We start from the raw sequence: 20329 nt of genomic DNA on the forward strand, positions 1-20329 counted from the left end.
CCTCCAGTGACCAGAATCTTCGGCCACACCGCATTGTGTGCATCGTGGCCTGAGTCTTTTGGTGAGCTGCTTGGGGTCCTCTTGTGACTCCTGTGCCCCCGGCCTGTGGGTCTATTTGAGGGTCACTTTTGTTTTCCTTGGGCTCTCCTGATTTCTCGGGGCCTACCCGGACTCTCCTTCTTGTGGTGAGTCTCCTGGACCTTGCTGGTCCCCACCGTGCACCTTCTTGACTTTCTGCATGGGTTGCACTTGCCAAGGCTTGCTGGTGATCCCACCGGACACAGATCCCTCAGCACTCAACATCCTTTGCAGCACAGCTAGTATCCGGGTCCTGGTTGTCCTCAGCATCACCTGGTCATTGCAGCTGCAGAGTCAAGGTCACCATCATCCTTCCTGAAGCACACGACATCGGAGGGCATCCGTCTTCCAAGTCTCCTGCTCACTCCCTAATGACATAGACTCTGTCCCCTCTGCTTTCAGGTACTCTTCTCCACGTTTGGATTCCTCCGGACACATTCTCCTCTTCCAGCTGCAGCACTTTCCTGAACTCCTCCATTGGGTTCGACGGCAGTCTCCGACACCTCTTCACACCTATGCACCCGGCTCCCCTGGGGTAGGTAACTTGGGTATCATGGTATCCACTGGAGGGGTGGCTCTCCAAACCTCTGTCTTCCACACGGTTTCTTCAGGGTCCACTCTGAAGGGTCTCTAATCTTTAACCCCTTCTCTGCTAGGCCCTTTCCCCCCTGTGCTAAGCCTTTTTTTGTCTATTTGGGGTAGTTCACGCTTAGGCCCCTGTAACTTTTTGACCACATAAGGTATCCACGCCAAATTTGCGTCCTTTTCTTCCAACATCATGTGGATTCTAAATTTACCCAGGGTTTGTAGATTCCCCTGGAGGGGTCTCAGAAATTAGCCAAAATACAGCTACATTTTGTTTTTGGGGGGAAAAAATGGGAAAAAAGGGCTGCAAATGAAAGCGCCTGAGTTTTTCCCTGCAAATGGTATCAAAAAAGAGTTTGTGGGGCTAAAATCACAATTTTCCCAGATTTTAGGGAATGACAGACTTTTGTCAGAAAACCAACATTTTTTACACAGTTTTGGCATTTTTCTAGGACATAGCCTATTTCTGCTATTTTTTGTGCTTTCAACCTCCTTCCAGTTAATGGTAGAAATGGGTATGAAATAAATAATGGATCCTGGAAAGCAATACATTTTCGAAAAGTAGACAAAATTCTGAATTCAGCATGGGGTCATTTGTGTAGATCCTTCAAGGTTTCTTTATAGAAACTAACCGTTAAATACAGGAAAAATAGAAAATTAGTTGAAAAAAACTGCCTTTTGTGTCAACATTTTCACCTGTAACTTCTTCTAATTATGACAGCTCTTTGAAAGCAATATACTGTTACATCCGCTGGACCTTTCTGGTTGTGGGGATATATAGGACTTGTAGGTTCACCAAGAACCCGACGAACCCAGAGTCAAAAACTGAGCAGCAATTTGCAATGGCTTTTTATTATGTACCGGGTATATAGCAATTATTGTGGGAAAGTGTATACATGGAAAAATCGGTATGAAAGACACCTATGTATTTCTGAAATGGGAACAAATATAGAGTTTAGAAACAGTAGATATTTGCACATTTTCGAAATTGGGAATACTCATACTAGCTTGAGAATTATCGGTCATTTTTCAAAATGACTTCATTTTTACACAATGTCTTTCATTTGGAAGGCAGAAATGCATCGAAAGTCAATAGGTAATAACAGTTGCTTTACAAATCTGAATTACCCTAAGTCTCCCGATACAAATGGTACCTCACTTGTGTGGGTAGGTATAGTGCCCATGACAGGAAATGGCTCAAAACCCAACGTGAGCACACCACATTTTCACAATGAAAAATTACTCTTTTTTTGCAAAGTGCCTAGCTGTAGTTTTTGAACCCTAGCTCTGCGGGCACCTAGGGAAACCTAGCAAACCTATACATTTTTGAAAACTAGACACCCAGGGGAATCTAGAATGGGGTGACTTGACTGCCTCCCACCAGGGTCTGTTACCCAGAATCCCTTGCAAACCTAAAAAATTGTAAAAAAAACACATTTTCCCCACATTTCTGTGATGAAAGTTCTGGAGTCTGCGTGGTTCCACAAATTTCCACCCACCCCGCATTCCACAAAGTCTTCCGAGAAAAATGGTACCTCACTTGTGTGGGTCGGCGTCGTGCCCGCGACAGGAAACAAATGGTACCTCACTTGTGTGGGTAGGTATAGTGCCCATGACAGGAAATGGCACAAAACGTAACGTGGTCACACCTCAATTTCAAAGTGAAAAATGACCCTTTTTTGGCATAGTGCCTAGCTGTAGTTTTTGAACCATAGCTCTGCCGGCACCTAGGGACACCTAGCAAACCTATACATTTCTGAAAACTAGACACCCAGGGGAATCCAGGATAGGGTGACTTGACTGCCTCCTACGAGGTTCTGTTACCCAGAATCCCTTGCAAACCTAAAACATTATTACAAAAACACATTTTCCCCACATTTCTCTGGTGGAAAGTTCTGGAATCTGCATGGATCCACAAATTTCCACCCACCCCGCATTCCCTAAAGTCTTCTGAGAAAAATGGTACCTCACTTGTGTGGGTAGGCCTAGTGCCCGCGACAGGAAACGGCGCAAAACGCAACGTGGACACACCTCAGTTTCGCAGTGAAAAATGACGCTTTTTGGCAAAGTGCCTAGCTGTAGTTTTTGAACCCTAGCTGTGCCGGTACCTAGGGAAACCTACCAAACCCACACATTTCTGAAAACAACGACACCCGGGGGCGTTCGAGGAGGTATGGCTTGTGTGGATCTCCCAACTTTCCTTACCCAGAATTCCCTGCAAACCTCATATTTAGCTGACAAAAATCACTTTTTTCACATGTTTTTATATGGGAAAGTTGTGGCATCACCGGGCTGACACAAATTTCCTACCATCCAGCGTTCCCATGGGTCTCCCAATAAAAACAGTGCCTCACACGTGTGGGAGGCCCAACTACCCGCGACAGGCAAGGGCTCAAAACGTAGTGAGGCAACATCAAAATTACCTATCACAAAACAACCTGGTTTTGCAAGGGGGTCACCTGGGTTTTTGGCCCCGTGCTCGGCGGCCATCTAGGGAAACCTACCAAACTCACACATTTCTGAAAACTAGACACCCGGGGCTTTAAGGGAGGTATGGCTTGGGTGGATCCCCCAACGTTTGAGGCACCATTTTTTTATCGGGAGACCCTGGGGAACGCTGGGTGGTAGGAAATTTGTGTCAGCCCGGTGATGCCACAACTTTCCCTCACAGAAATGTGGGAAAAAAGTGAATTTTTCAGCTAAAATTGATGTTTGCAGGGGATTCTGGGTAAGGAAACGTTGGGTGATCCACGCAATTCATACATCTCTGAAATTCCCTGTGTCTAGTCGGCTTTTAGCCCCCCCCCGGGGGGGACAAATTGGGGGCTACTGCCCCATCTGCCCCCAGGGGGAGTAGGAAGGCTGTAATTTTTGCAGGGAAAGGGTGGGGGCACGGGCAAGCACGTTTTGGGCAGCCCCACTCTAATTCATATTTGCCCCCCAAAAAATCCCGGCATCTAGAGGGCTTTTTGTCCCCCCCAGCGGGGAAGATGGGGGCTAATGCCCCATCTGCCCCCCAGGGGAGGCAAAAAGTGTACCAGATACCAGGGAGATTTTTGGGCAAATTTTAATTAGGGTGGGGGCTTCCCAAAGTGGGCATGCCAATGCCCCCACCCTAATTAAAATTTTCCCAAAGAATCCCTGGCATCTACTGGGCCTTTTGCCCTGCCTGGGGCAGATTGGGGGCTAATCCCCAGGGGGGGGCAGAAAGGCTGTCATTTTTGTAGGGGAGGGGGTGGGGGCATGGGCATGCCTGTTTTGGGCAGCCCCCACCCAAATTCAAATTTGTCCCAAAACAATCCTTGGCAACTAGTGGGCTTTTTGCCCACCCGAGGGTGCAGATTGGGGGCTAATGCCCCCAGGGGGGGGCAGAATGCCTACTAGATGCCAGGGATTTTTTTGAGCACATTTTAATTAGGGTGGGGGTTGCCAAAAACGGGCATGCCAATGCCCCCACCCTAATAAAAATGTTCCCAAAAAATCCCTGGCGTCTAATGGGCTTTTTGCCCCCCCGGGGGGACAGATTGGGGGCTACTGCCCCATCTGCTCCCCAGGGGGGGCAGGAAGGCTGCAATGTTTGCGGGGGAGGGGATGGGGGCATATGCATGCCCGTTTTGGGCTGCCCCACTCTAATTCAAGTTTGCCCCCCAAAAAAACCTGGTGTCTAGAGGGCTATTTGCCCCCCCGGTGAGGCAGATGGGGCTAATGCCCCCATCTGCCCCCCAGGGGGGGCTGAAAGTTCACTAGATGCCAGGGAGTTCTTGGGGCAAATTTTTATTAGGGTGAGGGCTGCCCAAAACGGGCATGCCAATGCCCCACCCTAATTAAAACTTGCCCAAAAAAACTGGCGTCTACTGGGCTTTTTGCCCACCCTGGGGGCAGATTGGAGGCTAATGCCCCATCTGCCCCCCAGGGGGGACAGGAAGGCTGTCATTTTTGCAGGGGAGGGGGTGGGGGCATGGGCATGCCCGTTTTGAGCTGCCCCACTCTAATTCAAATTTGCACCAAAAAAAACCCTGGTATCTAGAGGGCTTTTTGCCCCCCCCCCCCGGTGGGGCAGAAAGCCTACTAGATGCCAGGGATTTTTTTGAGCAAATTTTAATTAGGGTGGGGGTTGCCAAAGACTGCCCCACCCTAATAAAAATGTTCCCAAAAAAATTCATGTTGTCTAGTGGGCTTTTTGCCCGCCAGGGAGGGGCAGATTGGGCGCTACTGCCCCATCTGCTCCCCAGGGGGGGCAGGAAGGCTGTAATTTTTGGGGGGGAGGGGGTGGGGGCATAGGCATGCCCATTTTGGGCTGCCCCACTCTAATTCCAATTTGGCCCCAAAAAAACCCTGGCGTCTAGAGGGCATTTTGTCCCCCCCGGTGGGGCAGATGGGGGCTAATGCTTTTGATCAGAAGCTACCGAAAGTGGAATCAACACAGTTTACTCTTGTGCAGAGAATAATCCACAACTATTCCTAATTAGTACTTTTTCACAATGAGACTATTAACCCCTTCAGTGCCCATGACGAGCTGGACTCGTCATGGGCTGCGGTGGCGCTGTGCCCATGACGAGTCCAGCTCGTCATGAACTCCGCCCGCTAATACAAAGCGCGGCACTGGGCGGGGAAAGGGGCGGGCATGCAAGGGGTTAAGGATCATAAGCTTGAGTTTATTTTTAAACTTGGTGCATATCCTTAAAACTTCTAAAGACACAACTATCTATCTTGAGTTTTCCAAAAATCCAACACCTTCAAATAAATGTCAAGAAAAATACAATTTCAATACTTCAATAATGCACCAGTATCTACAAATCACATTATTACACAGACTGCACATGAATCAATACCAAACCATAGCACATAGAATCAGCAAAACTTATAACTCTTTAGAAAGCACATCACACAAAATTAGTTAGCCTGTTTTCTGTATGAACCACCAAAACCGTTGATGCTCTAATTATTAAATCAAGACAGTCATTAGCAGGAACAGGACTATCTGAGTCTCTCACAGACGGAATCCAAACCTATTTATAAAATGCACACAACAATTCTTAAATTTAGCACCTCTTTTGTTTATTTTAAATAAATAGTTTCATTACAGAAAGCAAAGTAGTTAATAAATTAAGCAGAGTAACAATCAGACTTAAGGTCTATTTCCGAAGAAAAGCAAAAAAAGGTCTCAGGGCAAACCAACACATTTCTGGCCAATGTCTCAGACAGTATAAATATCTCTGCTAACAAAGCCTCAAAACTAAAGTCTGCAGAAAAAAGTCTAAAGGCCTAAAGTCAAAAGACCAGCTCATCTCCAAATAGGACATTATCTTGTAATGTTTAAAAACAAAAGGCACAGACATTTAGGTGCCAATTCCGATCCAGGTCGGAAAGCACTCCGACCGAGCCAGATCCGGGGTGTTTTCCGACCGAACCGGACTCCTACAGTCCGACCGAGCGAGTACGATGCGCACGTATACTGTCGGACTCGGTTCGGTCGGACTCCCATAGAAGTCAATGGGAGCGCGTTGTACGATGCGGACATGCGATCCCATTGACTGAATGGGTACGTCTCGAACAAGTGCACCCCCTACAGTGGGTACGCGTCGGTGCCATATGTGCCTTACAGGCCTGTGTGGGGGAGACCCAGGGGTCTCCCCCTGTGTGCGAGGCGTACGGCTGTGGGTGTCGGGGGATCCGACGCGGACCCCTGAGGTCCGACTCCGGGAGCTCATGCGAGCCAGACGCTTCGACTCGGTCGGGCTGTCCAATTTGAGCATCGTACTAGCTTGGTCGAGAATCGTCTCCATTGTGTGCGTCGGTTTGCGTGCAACCAAGTCGGACGGATGGGGTTGGAGCCAGGAACGAGTCGGTCGGAGAATTCGTGCATCTTTGCATCGTACTTCATCGTCCGGACCCGTGTACGGATTGGTCAGGAAAGTAGCATCGGAATCGGATCCGCTACGGCCGAATCCGATTCGGTTCCCTTCCGACCGAGATCGGAATTGGCCCTTTAGTAGGAAACTGGACTACTGTTTGAGGGGTCTGAAACCCTAGCCAAGCAGCAAACTCAATTTTTCTCAGGGTGAAAAACAAGCAAACCCCATATTAACCTGTGCTTAACCCTCTGGTAGCTTGGCACAGAAGCAGTCAGGCTTAACTTAGAGGCATTATGTAAAGTATTTATGTAGTATTTCAAACAGTAACAAAGTGAAAACACAACACAAAAAAAGCTTCACACCCATTTCGAAATAAAGTCAAATTTAATTAAATATTTGACACCAAAATGATCAAAATCTAGTCAATAGAACTGGAGCTATGCTATTTTAAAGGTTTAGACAAAAATAGCACCTGAAAGCTGAGGCGCCAACTGTGGTTATCAGCTCGCAAAGGACCAGGATAAAGTCACAAATTCAGACCGACTGCGAAGAAACATGGGCCGGATACAGGGACCCAGTTATGACTGCTGAACAAAGTACCTTAAATCCGGGTTGCGGAGCATTGCGAGGTCATGCTCTGAGGATGCGTTGCACAGCAGTGATTGCGAGGTCCTGCAATGATGAGGCATCCCGCAGAAACAGTTAAGAGGAGTTGCAGGGCTGGGATGTGAGGTTGTGCAGCAGCAGTTTCAAGGGGCTGCAATGCAGGGTGATGCATTGAGGGTACACCGCACAGAGGTGGATCCAAGGAGCTGAGGAGTCCTTTGTTAGGATGCATCACCCAGCAATGGTTCCAGTGCAAGGCTGTGAGGCAATGCATCATGCTGTGTTGGCTCTGCTTGAGTCACAGATTGGGCTGGCAGTGTCCAACTTTTTGAATACACGGCACCCTGACCTAGGAGTTGCTTAAGGCCTACCTTAGGGGTGACTAAAATGTATTAAAAAGGAAGGTTTAGGCCTATCAAAAAACTTGCATTGCCAAGTCGAAATAGCAGTTAAATACTGCCCAGACAGGATGTAATAGCAGGCATGAGACACCTAAATTAATAATTATTTTCTAATCAATTAAAACTTTTGTTACTGCTGTATTCCTTACTCAGCACTGTTACTCCTGAAGCTTTCCAAAAGTTGATACAATACTCAACGGATGGAAAATCAAATCTTGAACAAAGTATGAATTGGAATGTATGAATCATAATGCCACTATGGTTTACATTTCAAAAAGCCTTCTCAACGTAATAAATATAACGGCTGATCTGCGTGCAACAGCCAGCTTCATTTGGCAAAATAATACGGGATCTTTAACATTTGATATTCACTCAAATTATAGGAGCCTATTTATGAGAATTTCATGCAGTGCATCAAGTCACCTTACTACGCTGCACTGTGAGACAGGGAAAGGGCAGGAATGTGCCTTATTTAAGGCAATGTGGCTCATTATTGCCTTTTGCCTTTTTTCCTGCACTAGCGCCATTTTGTCAGCCTAACACCAACGCAGACACCTTTGCAACATGATGCTAGGGTGCCTGCTTTGCATGCAGGATTGTCATTGTGCAGGAAGGCACACAATCCTGCACACAAACAGTCCTGAGAGGCTAAATCCTCTATCTATGTGTGCAGTAGAATGCAGCACACATAGAAAGAGGAAGTAACTAGGAGAAATAAAGATATTTATCTTCTTTACGCCTCTCCTGGGAAGGCTTATCTTCTTGTCATATTCCCAGGTTTACCAGTTCTGGTAAATCTGAGAATGTGTCAAAAGCCATGGGGGTTACATGGGAACACCCACTCAATACCTATGGAATGCCTCCCTTACGCAGAGTAAGGTAATGTTGTGATTTGCATTGCGTTGATTTTAAATTTATGGAGCAACTCAGGGTTACGCAAAGTAGCCTTGCGAGGCATTATAAATTGCATTCAAGGTTTGCGCCTCGCATGTACCACGTGATAAACCACTGCATAAATAGGCCCCATAGTTTTAAGCATCTTGCAAAAGATGATTATGTTAATTTGAAGAAACACTTTGTAGAAAATATTGGTGTAGGAGAGAGCATCAGTACTTAAAAGCAGTGCTGGTCGAAACAATTTAACTTAAAAAAATATTTTTTGGTTTTAGATTTACCACCTTTTTAAGTTGAAAAGTAGGGCAGAATAATATTGTATCTCTAAAATGTTGAAAGACAAGATATGTTGACAGCACACTAGGCTTCCATTGCCATTACTCAAATTAGTGGAGTTATTGTATTCATGAACACAAGCACTGAAAGAATTTCTGCCAGAGAATGTGTCCCAAATTGTCTCCTCCCAAGGCAGAGACAATCACTTTAAGAGAGCAGAGAACTTAAAGAGTAGCAAAATGTCCACTACCGTTGTGGAACAATATGTAAATATGCAACACATGCGTACAGAAATTCTGCAGATAAAACGTAAAATCAGTCCTTTAATACTTCTAAAACAACATAACTTATCATCACATGCATATTTTTCACTTTCTTGTACTCCTCCCCACCAACTTGTCAAATTATATATTTTGAAGCTACTCAGAAGGGAGGCGTTGAATTTTATTTTAAGAAAAGTTCCTTGACTTTTTTGTGGAATTGCGTTGTTTTTGCAGCATATTTGACAGTAAAAAATATGACAAGTGTTTGAAATAAGCTGCTTCATTAAAAAGGGTGACTGAACTAAAGTATTAGGCTGAGCCTAGTGCAATCTTTTCAGAATCTCACCCTTAATTTGAGCCGGTGGTTTCAGGTGCTCAGCACCAGCACTTAATGGTCAGGATTGGCACTTGTGATGGTCTGTCACAAGGTGGCGCTGTCTGGCAAATTTAAAGATGGCCACATCAGCAGTTAATTATTACTTCAATAGACATTAGAAACGATTATTACCAGCCACCTAAGACATACTTATAGCTTGGGGAGCCTGAAATAGTACGAATTGTCAGACTTATTCTTTTGTCAAATTAAACTCTGATCTCGCCTCTGAAAATGTGGTCTAACCTTCTTCCAGATGTTTATGGAATTATGTGGGAGAAAGGTTGTCCAGAAGCCACTGGAGGTACATGAAATGTATCTAAAATATCTTATTCTTTTGACCACGTTTGACCACATGCTGGTTTAACATAGATTCTAGCACACAATCTCTAAATATACTTCTGAATCACAGTTTGGATCCTCAATTTTGGGCTTGTTTTATCCTCTGCCTTTATTCTCAGATCATCTTAGTTTTTGGAGATCTGAATGACATCCCAGCACTTATGGATAGCTTTACCTATCAGCCAGATCTCATGTCAGCACGACAAAAATACAATATATTAACAAATGTCAGCACGACAAAAATACAATATATTAACAAATGTACAAAGAGTGCATTTGCCCTTTCAATGGTTGACTAGTGTGGGTGAGCCTCAGTAAGGCATTAACTTGCTGAGTTGTCTGTAATATTTTGAGACAAGCACCTGGCATTTCACTGACATTATTTTGCTGTAGATTTTTTTAATTGGTGACTACAAAAAGTAGTCCCCTTGAGACATGCATTTTCTAAGATGGCTGTTAGATCAATGCCATAATGCAGCAGAGTACCCTATGTCTCCCCTTCTGCTGCCACTCAGTCATACCTGTCAAGTAATTCAGAGCACCCATTCAATCCCTCCCTGCTCCTGGTGGACTCTATGGTGCTGCCACCAGTCTACTGCTTCTATCCAGCATGCCTGATGGCTCCTATGACCCTGCCACTTGGCTGCTCCTGGCAGCTTTGTGATGTAGCCGCCGGGCTACTATTAGCACTCAGCAAACTTACCGGCTGTGGCCAAGCCTATAGGCCTGGCTTATATCTGAAAATGCAAGCCATTTCTACTAACTTTGCCAATGCTCCTTCCTATATGAAACATGTTCTCGCTTTGAAAACTAGTCTAAAGCAGAACACAATTTGCTGATTTTTAATCTTAGTAATACAGGACTATGCCAATGCACCACCTTCTGCATGAACTGGAACTGGCACCATGTGCAGTACAGAGGCTACATGTTCTCTACTTGAGAGGTAAAAAATGAATGGCAGCACAGATAATGGGGGAAATTAAAAATAGGATGTGATGTGAGCAGAGAAAGTTAAAAGGGAGGGAATGATCCAGAAGAGGTGAAGAAATAAGCAAATAGAGGGATGCAAAAAGAGGGACAATGAAACAAGCTCATGAAGGGGACAGTGAGAATAAGAAAAATGGAAGAAAAGCTGATTGAGGAAAGGAAGAAAGGAGGAGAAAGACGAAGAAAGAAAAATAGGGGGCACAAATAGAAATGACGCAAAGAAGGGGAAAGAGCAGAAGCAAGAAGAAAGCAAAGTAAAAGTAAAAATAGAAAATGGGTAAAGTTACAAAAAGAGGAAAATATATAGGAAAGAAAAGAGTTTTAGAAAGCAGGTTCCTGGATTAAAGGTAAGTGTGGGAACGACTGGTAGTGTTATGCTTTGATGGCTCATGAGGAATGCTGGAACACTTACCTCAAGTACACCTTTCTATTTGCTTCAGCTTAGTTTAAAGAGAATGTAGATTATAATTTCCTTTACAGATTCACGTGTGTCTCCCATCACTTTCCCCTCCCTCTCAAAAACTCCAATGTTGCTATTTCTTTACCTCTCTCTTAAAAAGCGACCATGTGTCCCCATACCAATTATTTAAGTTGTCTTTGCATTTTGCATCAGCTAGACACTTCTAGCTTTTCTAGGTTGTTTTGTTTGGATTGTGAACAGCATTGCAGTGAAATATCTAAGACAGAATCAATGGTTGAACAGATGTTCCTATTAGTTTACAGCACCTACTAATGTGAGCTCCTACAAATTCTTTTTTGCTTGGTGTGGGGTAATTTAGTGATCCTGTTAGTTTGCAGCACCAACTAATGTGAGCTCCTACAAATTCTTTTTTGCTTGGTGGGGCGTAATTAGTGAAATCAGTGAAAACAATGTTCGGCATATTCACAAGGAGCTATCGCTGAATTAATGGCACTTCATCGCAGCCAAAGTCGTGCTAAATTTACCTCCCCATTCACAAGCCGGTGCTAACAGCCCACAGCACCAGTTTACCCGCAATAGCAGACGGAAAAAACATCGCCACAGAGGCTCCCGCAACTATCGCTAATGAGATGCAGAGTGGGGGTTCCCGTGCCAAAATCCGCGACAACATCACACCTCAACATTCTCAAAGACCAGACAGATCTGCGATAAAAACACAAAATAGGCGATAAGGCGCGTTAGCACCAGGAAATCTACACCTGCTCTGACCTGGTGTAAAGTCGGATGGCAGCCTGGACCACAAAAGGGAGACCAGCCCAGGGCCCCATCAGAAGGGCAACAGATGCCATGGAGCCACCCATCATGTTGCCCGGACACCCAAGAGGGCTACAACACCCTCCAACACCACACCCAGGCCCGCAACACTGCCCCCGGGACGACCCCCAACCCTGGACTAAGAAACTGAACACCAACACCACGAATCCCAATACAAACATTTTGCCTGATGTGCACAAGCAGGAAAATCGACAGACATGCATGGCCAGAAAATGGAGACTCAGTCAAACAGCAATGCAATCACCAACACAAAAAACCATACAAACAAAAGCCAAGACAACCGACCAAATCCAAGAGAAGGTGTGCCATGAGAGAGAGCGAGGGAGAGAGACAGAGTGAGATTGTACAAGCAGCGCAAGGCCCCTCGGGGACCTGGCTCCACGTGCCAACATGTGTGTGTGTATCGCTATCCATACACAATGAGCCCAAGGCCCTGTCCCAATCTCAGCGTCAAAGCTACATCACATTCAGAAAACGCAAATAGTAGTCAGATAAACATCAGGGATGAAAGCTCCATTGTTCCAATGCAAAAGGCGGGAGGACACCTGCACCTCTGACCTTGGTCCAGAACGCGCCTGGAACACCCTGAGAGAGATGCCATGGCAGATGGGGACGACTCCCACACCACACATTCCGCAAATGAACTATCTGACTCATCCACACCCCACACACAGAAGCCCCTGCCTGTGGTACCCCCGCATGGGATGCCCTTGACACTGACGGAAACAACAACCCACTCTCCCCAATGTTGCACACACATTCAAATCATTGCTCAGAGCTGTGGCATATCCTACACACAACTGCCGCAGTTCAGAAGAGTGGCACTTCCACGAGACGCACCAACGCAATGGCAGGCCATACCGGGCACATGCGCAACCCCCGTCACGTGGAACAGTACCGTGCACGTATGCTGAATTTACTGGGCACAGTGCCACTGGCAGTGCTGAGGATCAGTTACTGTCTCAGCTTTCGCATTGCCTACGTCACATGCGTCCTGCTCTGGTTCCACTGCCGAACATGCACATTCGAGTGTCCCATGGATGTCTGCCTATCCAACACAACAGTTGATAAAATGGACTATGACTTGTGTCTGCGCCCCCTGTTGGATCACGAACAGGAGTGCAACCGAGACAGCCATGCATGGAATGCCCTGACATACTGCGTATGTATTGGTAGTTGTGCATGGGAGATTGCACAATTCCTCGTGTGGAGTGACCACATCGAGGCACTCCCTATTGGGCTGTGTTGCGGATTGGTGAAACGGCATGGGCTAAGCACACCTGCCGGGACAACTTAATGAATTGGCTCACCCTGGGGTTCCTTGGACACGACAATGACGTATTATTGGAACACATTGCACATGAAGCTGCACAGGCATTCATGGAAGAGTAACTACGTTCCTGCAGCCACATCCGATTGTCAACCACAGCACATGTCCCAACAACTTGTTGCATCATGGGGATTGCTCACACATCCCGCCACAACAGAGGATACGGCTGTCTACATCCGGGCTCTGGATGCATGTGCGTGGCATGTGTACACACACCTGTGCAAGGTGATGCAGCTCCATGCCGGGTGCAACACAGCGTCATTTGGCAATGTTGCCGATTTGGACACACTGCTGGGGGAGAGCACACACATGGCAATGTAGCATGACATGTGAACCTGGCGGACCCTCACACCTGATCACTGTCAGCAGAGCAGACACACGGCACACTCCGGAGGCAGAGCACTAGACAGATCCCATGGGCAATGAGTCATGCCCCCTCACACGGGGCAATAGGCAGACGCCAAACAACACATGACTCATCCAGCAAGGCGAGGTGGGCTGAGAGCGTTGCCATCTGTGATGAATGTTGCCCATTTTAGCCCCAACATTTTCTGAACTTCAACATGTACCCATGCTGCGTGTAAGTGTCTTAAGCATGTCCCTGCCTGTTGTGCCCGTTTCCTCGTCCATACTGACACACATATGCCAATAAAGTCTATGCAACTCCACTGGTGTCTAACTGTGAGGTGTGTTGATTAGATTGTCCACTCGTGCGTCAAAATGGGCATCGTCCCTACATAGGGAGGAACTGACTGACGGATGTGAAATCGGGGGGTGTTCCTTTGGCAAGCTCCACCTCTGTGAGCCAGACATTGCTATTGGATAGGTGCTGGACGCCATGTGCATTAACGTGACTTCAGCAATGTGAGTATGGTGCCCAACCCCTGATCATGTCGAGCAATGTCATATATCACAACAGAATGTTTTCACACAGATGTGTTTGCGTAGGTATGCGATGTGAACTTCTGGTGTCACATGTGCTGTAGGACACCACTCCTGGCCTGCTTTCGTTTGGGTCAGTCCTACACACAGCCCTATTCAATAAATGGACGTGTGCCTACGTTGGGGGGTTGTGAGATTGTTGGTGATGTGCAATGGGGACACAGCTAGTACTCACCTTCACAGTTATCCAATTGGCCATGTGTCTCAGGGATACACATGCACATAGATGTCAGTTGCCAGGGAGTACCTCCATGTGCAATCATTGTACCTACATCCAGCCATACCTCCATACGTGTGTGAACATAGTGATGACACATCTGTGTGATTTAGAATGTTTTATTCACATTCGGGTGATTGCGGGAGCTGGAGCTGTACATGGACATCCAAGCCCACATCACATGGAAGCCCAGTGGTATGCCAACCAGAGTCCTTTGGGGATTGCACAGTGATTGGGAAGAGGGAGAGTGCAGTCTGCAGCAGGATAGCTGTGTAATTGACCAGCAGTGAAGAAATGGCAGTCTGTGTCGTGGTCCGGGTGAAAGTCGCAGAGTGTTCCGGGGGTCACTATGAGGTGTTTCCCAGGCCATGATGCATAGGTCATAACCAGGCAGGGACAGGCCATACGGCGGTGATGGCTGCTACTGCCTCCTTCCTCACACAGTAGTTCACATCCCCTTCTTACTCCTTTGATACAGATTCTGTGTCCGGTGTGTGTGGCGGGGTGATGGCTGCATCATTGTGTGACCCTGACACATCAGACTGCGAAGGTGATGGGGCAGCATCACCGTGTGCCACAGACATATCAGGGGTCGGAGCTGTGTGTGTCAATGTTCCCGCTGCAGTCACCTGGGAATGGCTCAGTGGCAGCAATGGCAAGATGAAGTACTGCAGGGCATTGAAGTCCCCAGCTACTACTCGCTGGTGTCCATCCATGTCAGACATCCTTCCAGCCTGCATCCGCTCCATGGTTTCCATTGACCTCCACATCTTTCCCAACTCTGTGCTGTCATGGCTGGTGCCTGTCTGCCCACACAGTTCTTGTGTACGATTCATGGCACCAGCAAGGTCAGCCAAGGTCTAAGGAGGAGCATGGTGTGGACAGGGGGTGTCCGATAGGGACTGTACGTGGCCCATGATTGGACTCAGACACCCATGTATGGCATCGAGTTTGGCTGCCATGAGCTCGAAACCCACCCGCAGCTGTTCAGCCAAATCCACCTGGGAAGACCGCACATGTTGTATGTGCTCCATGTATTGGTTGGGGGGTCCTGGGAGACAGCCATGTTGGTGTGTGTTTCCTGCTGTGTGGTCTGTGCAGGTGGTGGGTCACCTCGAGGCAGCTGTCCTGCCCTACTCCTGGGGGTGGGGTGCAGAGGCTGTCCAGTATCCATTGGAGGGTATTTTGACATATGTGCAGGTTGTCCTCTACATCATCAATGAGGGGCTTTGTGTTCTGTTCTGCAGTAAGTGTTGATTGTCCCTCTGCAATGTTAAGGGGAGATGCTGGTTAACAGAGTTTCACATGTCTGTTGTTGATTTGCATATGTTTACATTCAGACTGCATGCCAATCTACGTTATGAATGTTTTGGGGGAGCTGGCTATTCGATGGCAGTCAGTGTGTTTTCTGAATACATGACGGTTGTGTGGTGGTACCCGTTCATTATTATCACATTGTGTCAGGCAATGCCAGATGTGAGTGGACAGTTACTACGCACAAGCTGAACCTGTTGTGGGCTCTGTCCTGTGGTGCTGGTGTTGCACATTGTACCACATTGCCGTTGTTGCTGATGTCCTGTGATTGCTATGTGTGTGTGCTGCATTGTGGGAGAGTTGCCCCTGCAGCTCTGATTTTGTGTGGCCTTCTCCCTTTGAGGCAGAGTGCCTTTGAATTGTGTGCTTTTAGGGGCCTGATTTGCTTTTGACTTGAGTCATATGTGCTCTCGGACAGATTTTGTGGCCTGGTGCATTATTCGTCTGCTGCGAGTATTGTAAGGCACGGGTTGTGGGTGCACATGGGCATGCTAGTGTGTGACCTGCTCCTTTACGGATGTGATCCTCACTGGACTACCTCCATGTCGATTTGTGGGCCATGTCATTTTTTTGGGCTGCGGCCATGCCATCGGACAAGCAGTGTTACTTGCATAGTCAGTGTGGGTCACAGAGCCACTGCTTTGCTGGATTTGGCACATGTGCATGGGTCGGGTGTGATATTAGTGATGGGGGGACCCCTCTGTGCACATCGTGGATGGGGGACTGCTTGGCGTTTCTATGTGTGCTGCAGTGTGCCAAGGCAATCAGGGACATGTTCCACGGTCATTGTAGGTGTGCAGTGTGCTACGCATACTTGTGCATGTGTGCCATTGTGCCCATCTCCCCCCGTCCTTGGTCATTACTCACCCTGTTGCTGTTGGGTCAGGTCGTATGGTGCTGTGTCCAGGCCCCCCAATCCTGCCACCGTCTCCTTACTGCTGACTGTGGCCACCATTTGCTCCAGCTCATCCAGCTCCTCCTGTGTTGCAGGAGGCCCACCTCCAATCGCCGTTGCTGCCTCCCTGTTGTCGGCAAGCTTATGTTTGGTCTGCCTTTTCAGATCATGCCAGCGCCTCTTGACCTCCTCCAGTGACCTCCTCGACACTCCGACTGCATTGACGTTGGTAACGATGGCCTGCCATATTTCGGTTTGGGTCGCCAGTGCCGCAGTGGAGGTGCCGAACATTTGTTGATGGTGATCGGTCACCTCTGTGACAAGGATCTAGTCTTCCTGCAGACTGAACCCTGTCTTCCTCTTCCTCTTGTCCTTGCCCTTCCACGAACGCGGGGTTCCTGGCTGGTCCTCCGTGGGGCTTGTGGTGTCCGGCTTGTCCTCTGCACTCGGTTCGGGTGTATCCATGATGCTACGCAATTTGAAGTGTTTTTTGGCTTTTTTCCCCCTTGCTTTTATGTTGCTTTTACCCACCAGACGCGTGGGATTTGCAGACCTGTGGCTGGTCTTCGCTGATTTGTGTACCGATATTGTCCTCATCGCATGATTTTTCACGTTTTGCATTGTTGCAGCGTAGCGTCGATTTTGACGCTGACATTTGACGCGTTATCCGGTGTCTATCGCATGCTACCGCCTTGCTGTGAATTCCACATTGACACAGGGTTATTTTCCCATGATGGGCTGCGATATTGAAAGGGGCGTTATGCTACTCTTGCGGTAGTTATCACACGTTCTTGTGAATATACCCCTGTGTGTTTTACAGCAGGTGTAATGCACAATTCAAATCTCCTTCGTTTATGAAGGCATCTGAAATGCGACTTTTTGTGAGAGCCTTTAACTAACTGTTTCCCTTCCATCCTTTCTCAGCCTTCTTGCATCTGTTCCTGGAGGTAATATAGCATGTTGTACCTCAAAGTCCCAAAAATAAACAAATTAATAAATTACGGGGTAAAATTGCTATCATAAGGGATGATTACCTTGGCAGTGTGAGTTACAGATCCGTAGCCAGTCGAAAATCCACATCCAATTAGACAAACTTTCTCCAGAGGGGCGGTAGCATCGATTTTAGCCACATAAATTTCATTCACAACCGTGTACTCAGCGAAGGTGCTGGTGCCAACGAAATTATGAATCAGCTTCCCTTTGCAGCTAAGCCTGCTGGTGTTGTCATCCATCAGTCCAGTAGGATTCCCAAGTCTGAGTAAAGGAAAAATTAACAACAGGGTTACATGTGTCACGATTTTCAAATTAACGGCCTCATTACGTAAAGCCTGGAAAACTAGAATTGGAGTTGCAAGGTATCAAACTTATGATTCCGGCTGTATTCCCATACTGTTTTCAGGTGTGAAGAGCTTTAGGACTGGGAATGAGGAATAACATGCTGCAATATTTTGTTATTTTGCACAGGGTCCAGGATTCCGAGCCTCTTTATGCAGCCAATTTTTCGCTTGGTTCCAGCAAGTGACAATGGCAGTGGAAAACTCAGAGGGCCATATTCACAAAGGTACATTTTCACATGCAGATTTACATACAAGAAAATTTACTCTTGCACGTAGGTATATAACAACACTTTATTTTGCTAGTTACCATTTCCGACTGTAGATTTAAACACAAGTAAATATTTTAATGTCTCAGCCCCTTGAAAGCATGGAGACATCTAAGACTGAATTTGATGGAAACATTAAAGGCTGAATTTACAATTGTACACAACTAGTAACTTTTCACATGCAGGCAAAGATCTCCATGACCAGGACAGGGATCTCTACCACTGGGGTAGAGATCTCCCCATGGTAAAGTACAAGGAAATTGATACAGTGTATTAGTTATTTAAAAAAGAAAAATGAAGCATATATAATTATTAATATTAACTTAGAACAAAAAAAGTTACAGCACAGTAACCAATCAAATTAAATGCGTTTTAATTATTTAATTAATCAAAATATATAATTTTAATGTATAACTTTTAAATGTAAAAAAAATCCACCTAATCAGCATTCTAATATTTAATTACTATTTAATACATCTATTTAAAATTTGTGTTGAATTAATATAAATCAATTTAATTTTGTATTAAATGTTTAATCATTTAATTAATTTTTTTCTTTAAATGGTTCATTATTACTTTTTAAAGTTTGGAAAAAATTACATTTTAATTTAATTTGACTTTTAACACTCAAAACAATTATGCACATTTAAACTGAAAGTCTAAATTATTTAATTGATTTTACATTAGTCTCTAAAGATTAAAGCTCCTGCCTCCATTCTTTGCTGTGGGAGTATATTGCAGTATCGATGAGTGGCTATGTGTGATGCCAACCTTACAGCAAGGATGCGCTGGAGAATATCTACTAATGTTTTGGGGCCTTTTGTACTTTAGTAACTTTAGAAGTCTGGTTTGTGAACAACAATGACCTTACTCTTTTGTGGATGGGTGTTTTTTATTAGCAAGTCCCTCATTGAAACCCTCCTTACCCCTCCTAAATCCCTCCCATTTAGTAGTTAGTATTCAGCATTTTCCAGGCACTCCCTCTGGAATTATCAGGTCCTGAGATTTCTGTCCCTATAAATCCAAGCTAAAAAACACGCTTGAAATTGCAAATTGTGTCTTTTCTTCTGGAGTTAATTCTCCAGTTGAAATAACACAATTAATAATGAGGAACTAAGTAGTAAACTTGCATGTGTGGGGATGCCCCCAAAGAAAAGCAGCGAGAAGCCGAGGGGAAGATCTCCATTCCGAGGTTTCCAAATTACATTTTGCAGTAGGTAAGTATTACTACTGTTGTACTACGTTACGTACTACATAATTTAGTTTGTGAATACGTTTTAGCGGGTACCTGTAAAAAGTGGAGCCAGGTGGGGCAGTATCTCACATGGAAATGGCTCTGCCAAATATGTAATGAGGACTTAAGGGTGAAAGTTGTTTAGTAAAGTAAATTGTAAAATAAAACATACTCATTCTTATCACAGATGTTGGCATATGGATGTTTGCAGCATCGACACTCTCCACAATGAGGCATGGGAATTGGTATGACTTTATCACCTATGGACAGAAAAATATTTTTTGCAATCTGAAATGATGGATACAGCAAATAGGTTAAACCCATAACCGTCAACATATGTTCACCAAACATTATGTTTGCTCAAGTAGCACTCTTTTTAATTGTCAACCATTTTGAGATGTATTTTATAATAACGCTGCCTTTTCAGAATTCACTAGTGATTATTGGAACACTGGCTTTTCAGAATTCACTTAGTCATAACTAGGATGCTACACTGCTAAAGATCACGTTGAAAATGGGTCCAATTTTAACACATGTTTTATTCTGGCACTTGCACAATGCATGGTGGAGATTTGTGGCACAAATTAACACAAACCACAGGGCTGAAAATTGATTCAACCACGGTGCAAATATCTCTGAGTCACAAACTTGCAGGCCCTGTAATTTAAGCAAAGATATTGTAACAGGGCAAACACAAATGGGTTTTCATGCAAAGCCAACTAAATAGGAGTGACCTAGGTTTCAATTAAAGCCTAATGCCAAACTAGGTGCTAGCAATGGGAAAGTGGGATAACACGTAATATTCTAAGTTAGATCTATTACTCGGGTTATCTGCAGATGGTAGTCCTTCTGTTGAAATTTCCTCTTGCGGACTTGGAT

The 20329-nt window shown here is 45.8% G+C and overlaps 1 protein-coding gene across 2 annotated transcripts in view; it reads right to left on the minus strand.

Annotated features, from left to right (window-relative positions):
- LOC146866271 (alcohol dehydrogenase 1-like) overlaps window positions 1–20329 on the minus strand; it is a 306192-nt gene that overhangs the window by 131165 nt on the left and 154698 nt on the right. For both annotated transcript variants that reach the window (XR_014970817.1, XM_085635185.1), the window contains exons 4-5: window positions 19623–19710; window positions 17648–17867 (exon numbers count right to left, since the gene is read on the minus strand). Coding sequence is in view for 1 of the 2 variants with exons in the window: in XM_085635185.1 (XP_085491311.1) it covers window positions 17648–17867; window positions 19623–19710 (308 nt within the window). In the remaining variant the exon portion in view is untranslated. The remainder of the gene's footprint in view (window positions 1–17647; window positions 17868–19622; window positions 19711–20329) is intronic.

This window comes from Triturus cristatus, chromosome 2_1, assembly GCF_964204655.1.
Source record: "Triturus cristatus chromosome 2_1, aTriCri1.1, whole genome shotgun sequence".
Lineage (NCBI taxonomy): Eukaryota > Metazoa > Chordata > Amphibia > Caudata > Salamandridae > Triturus > Triturus cristatus.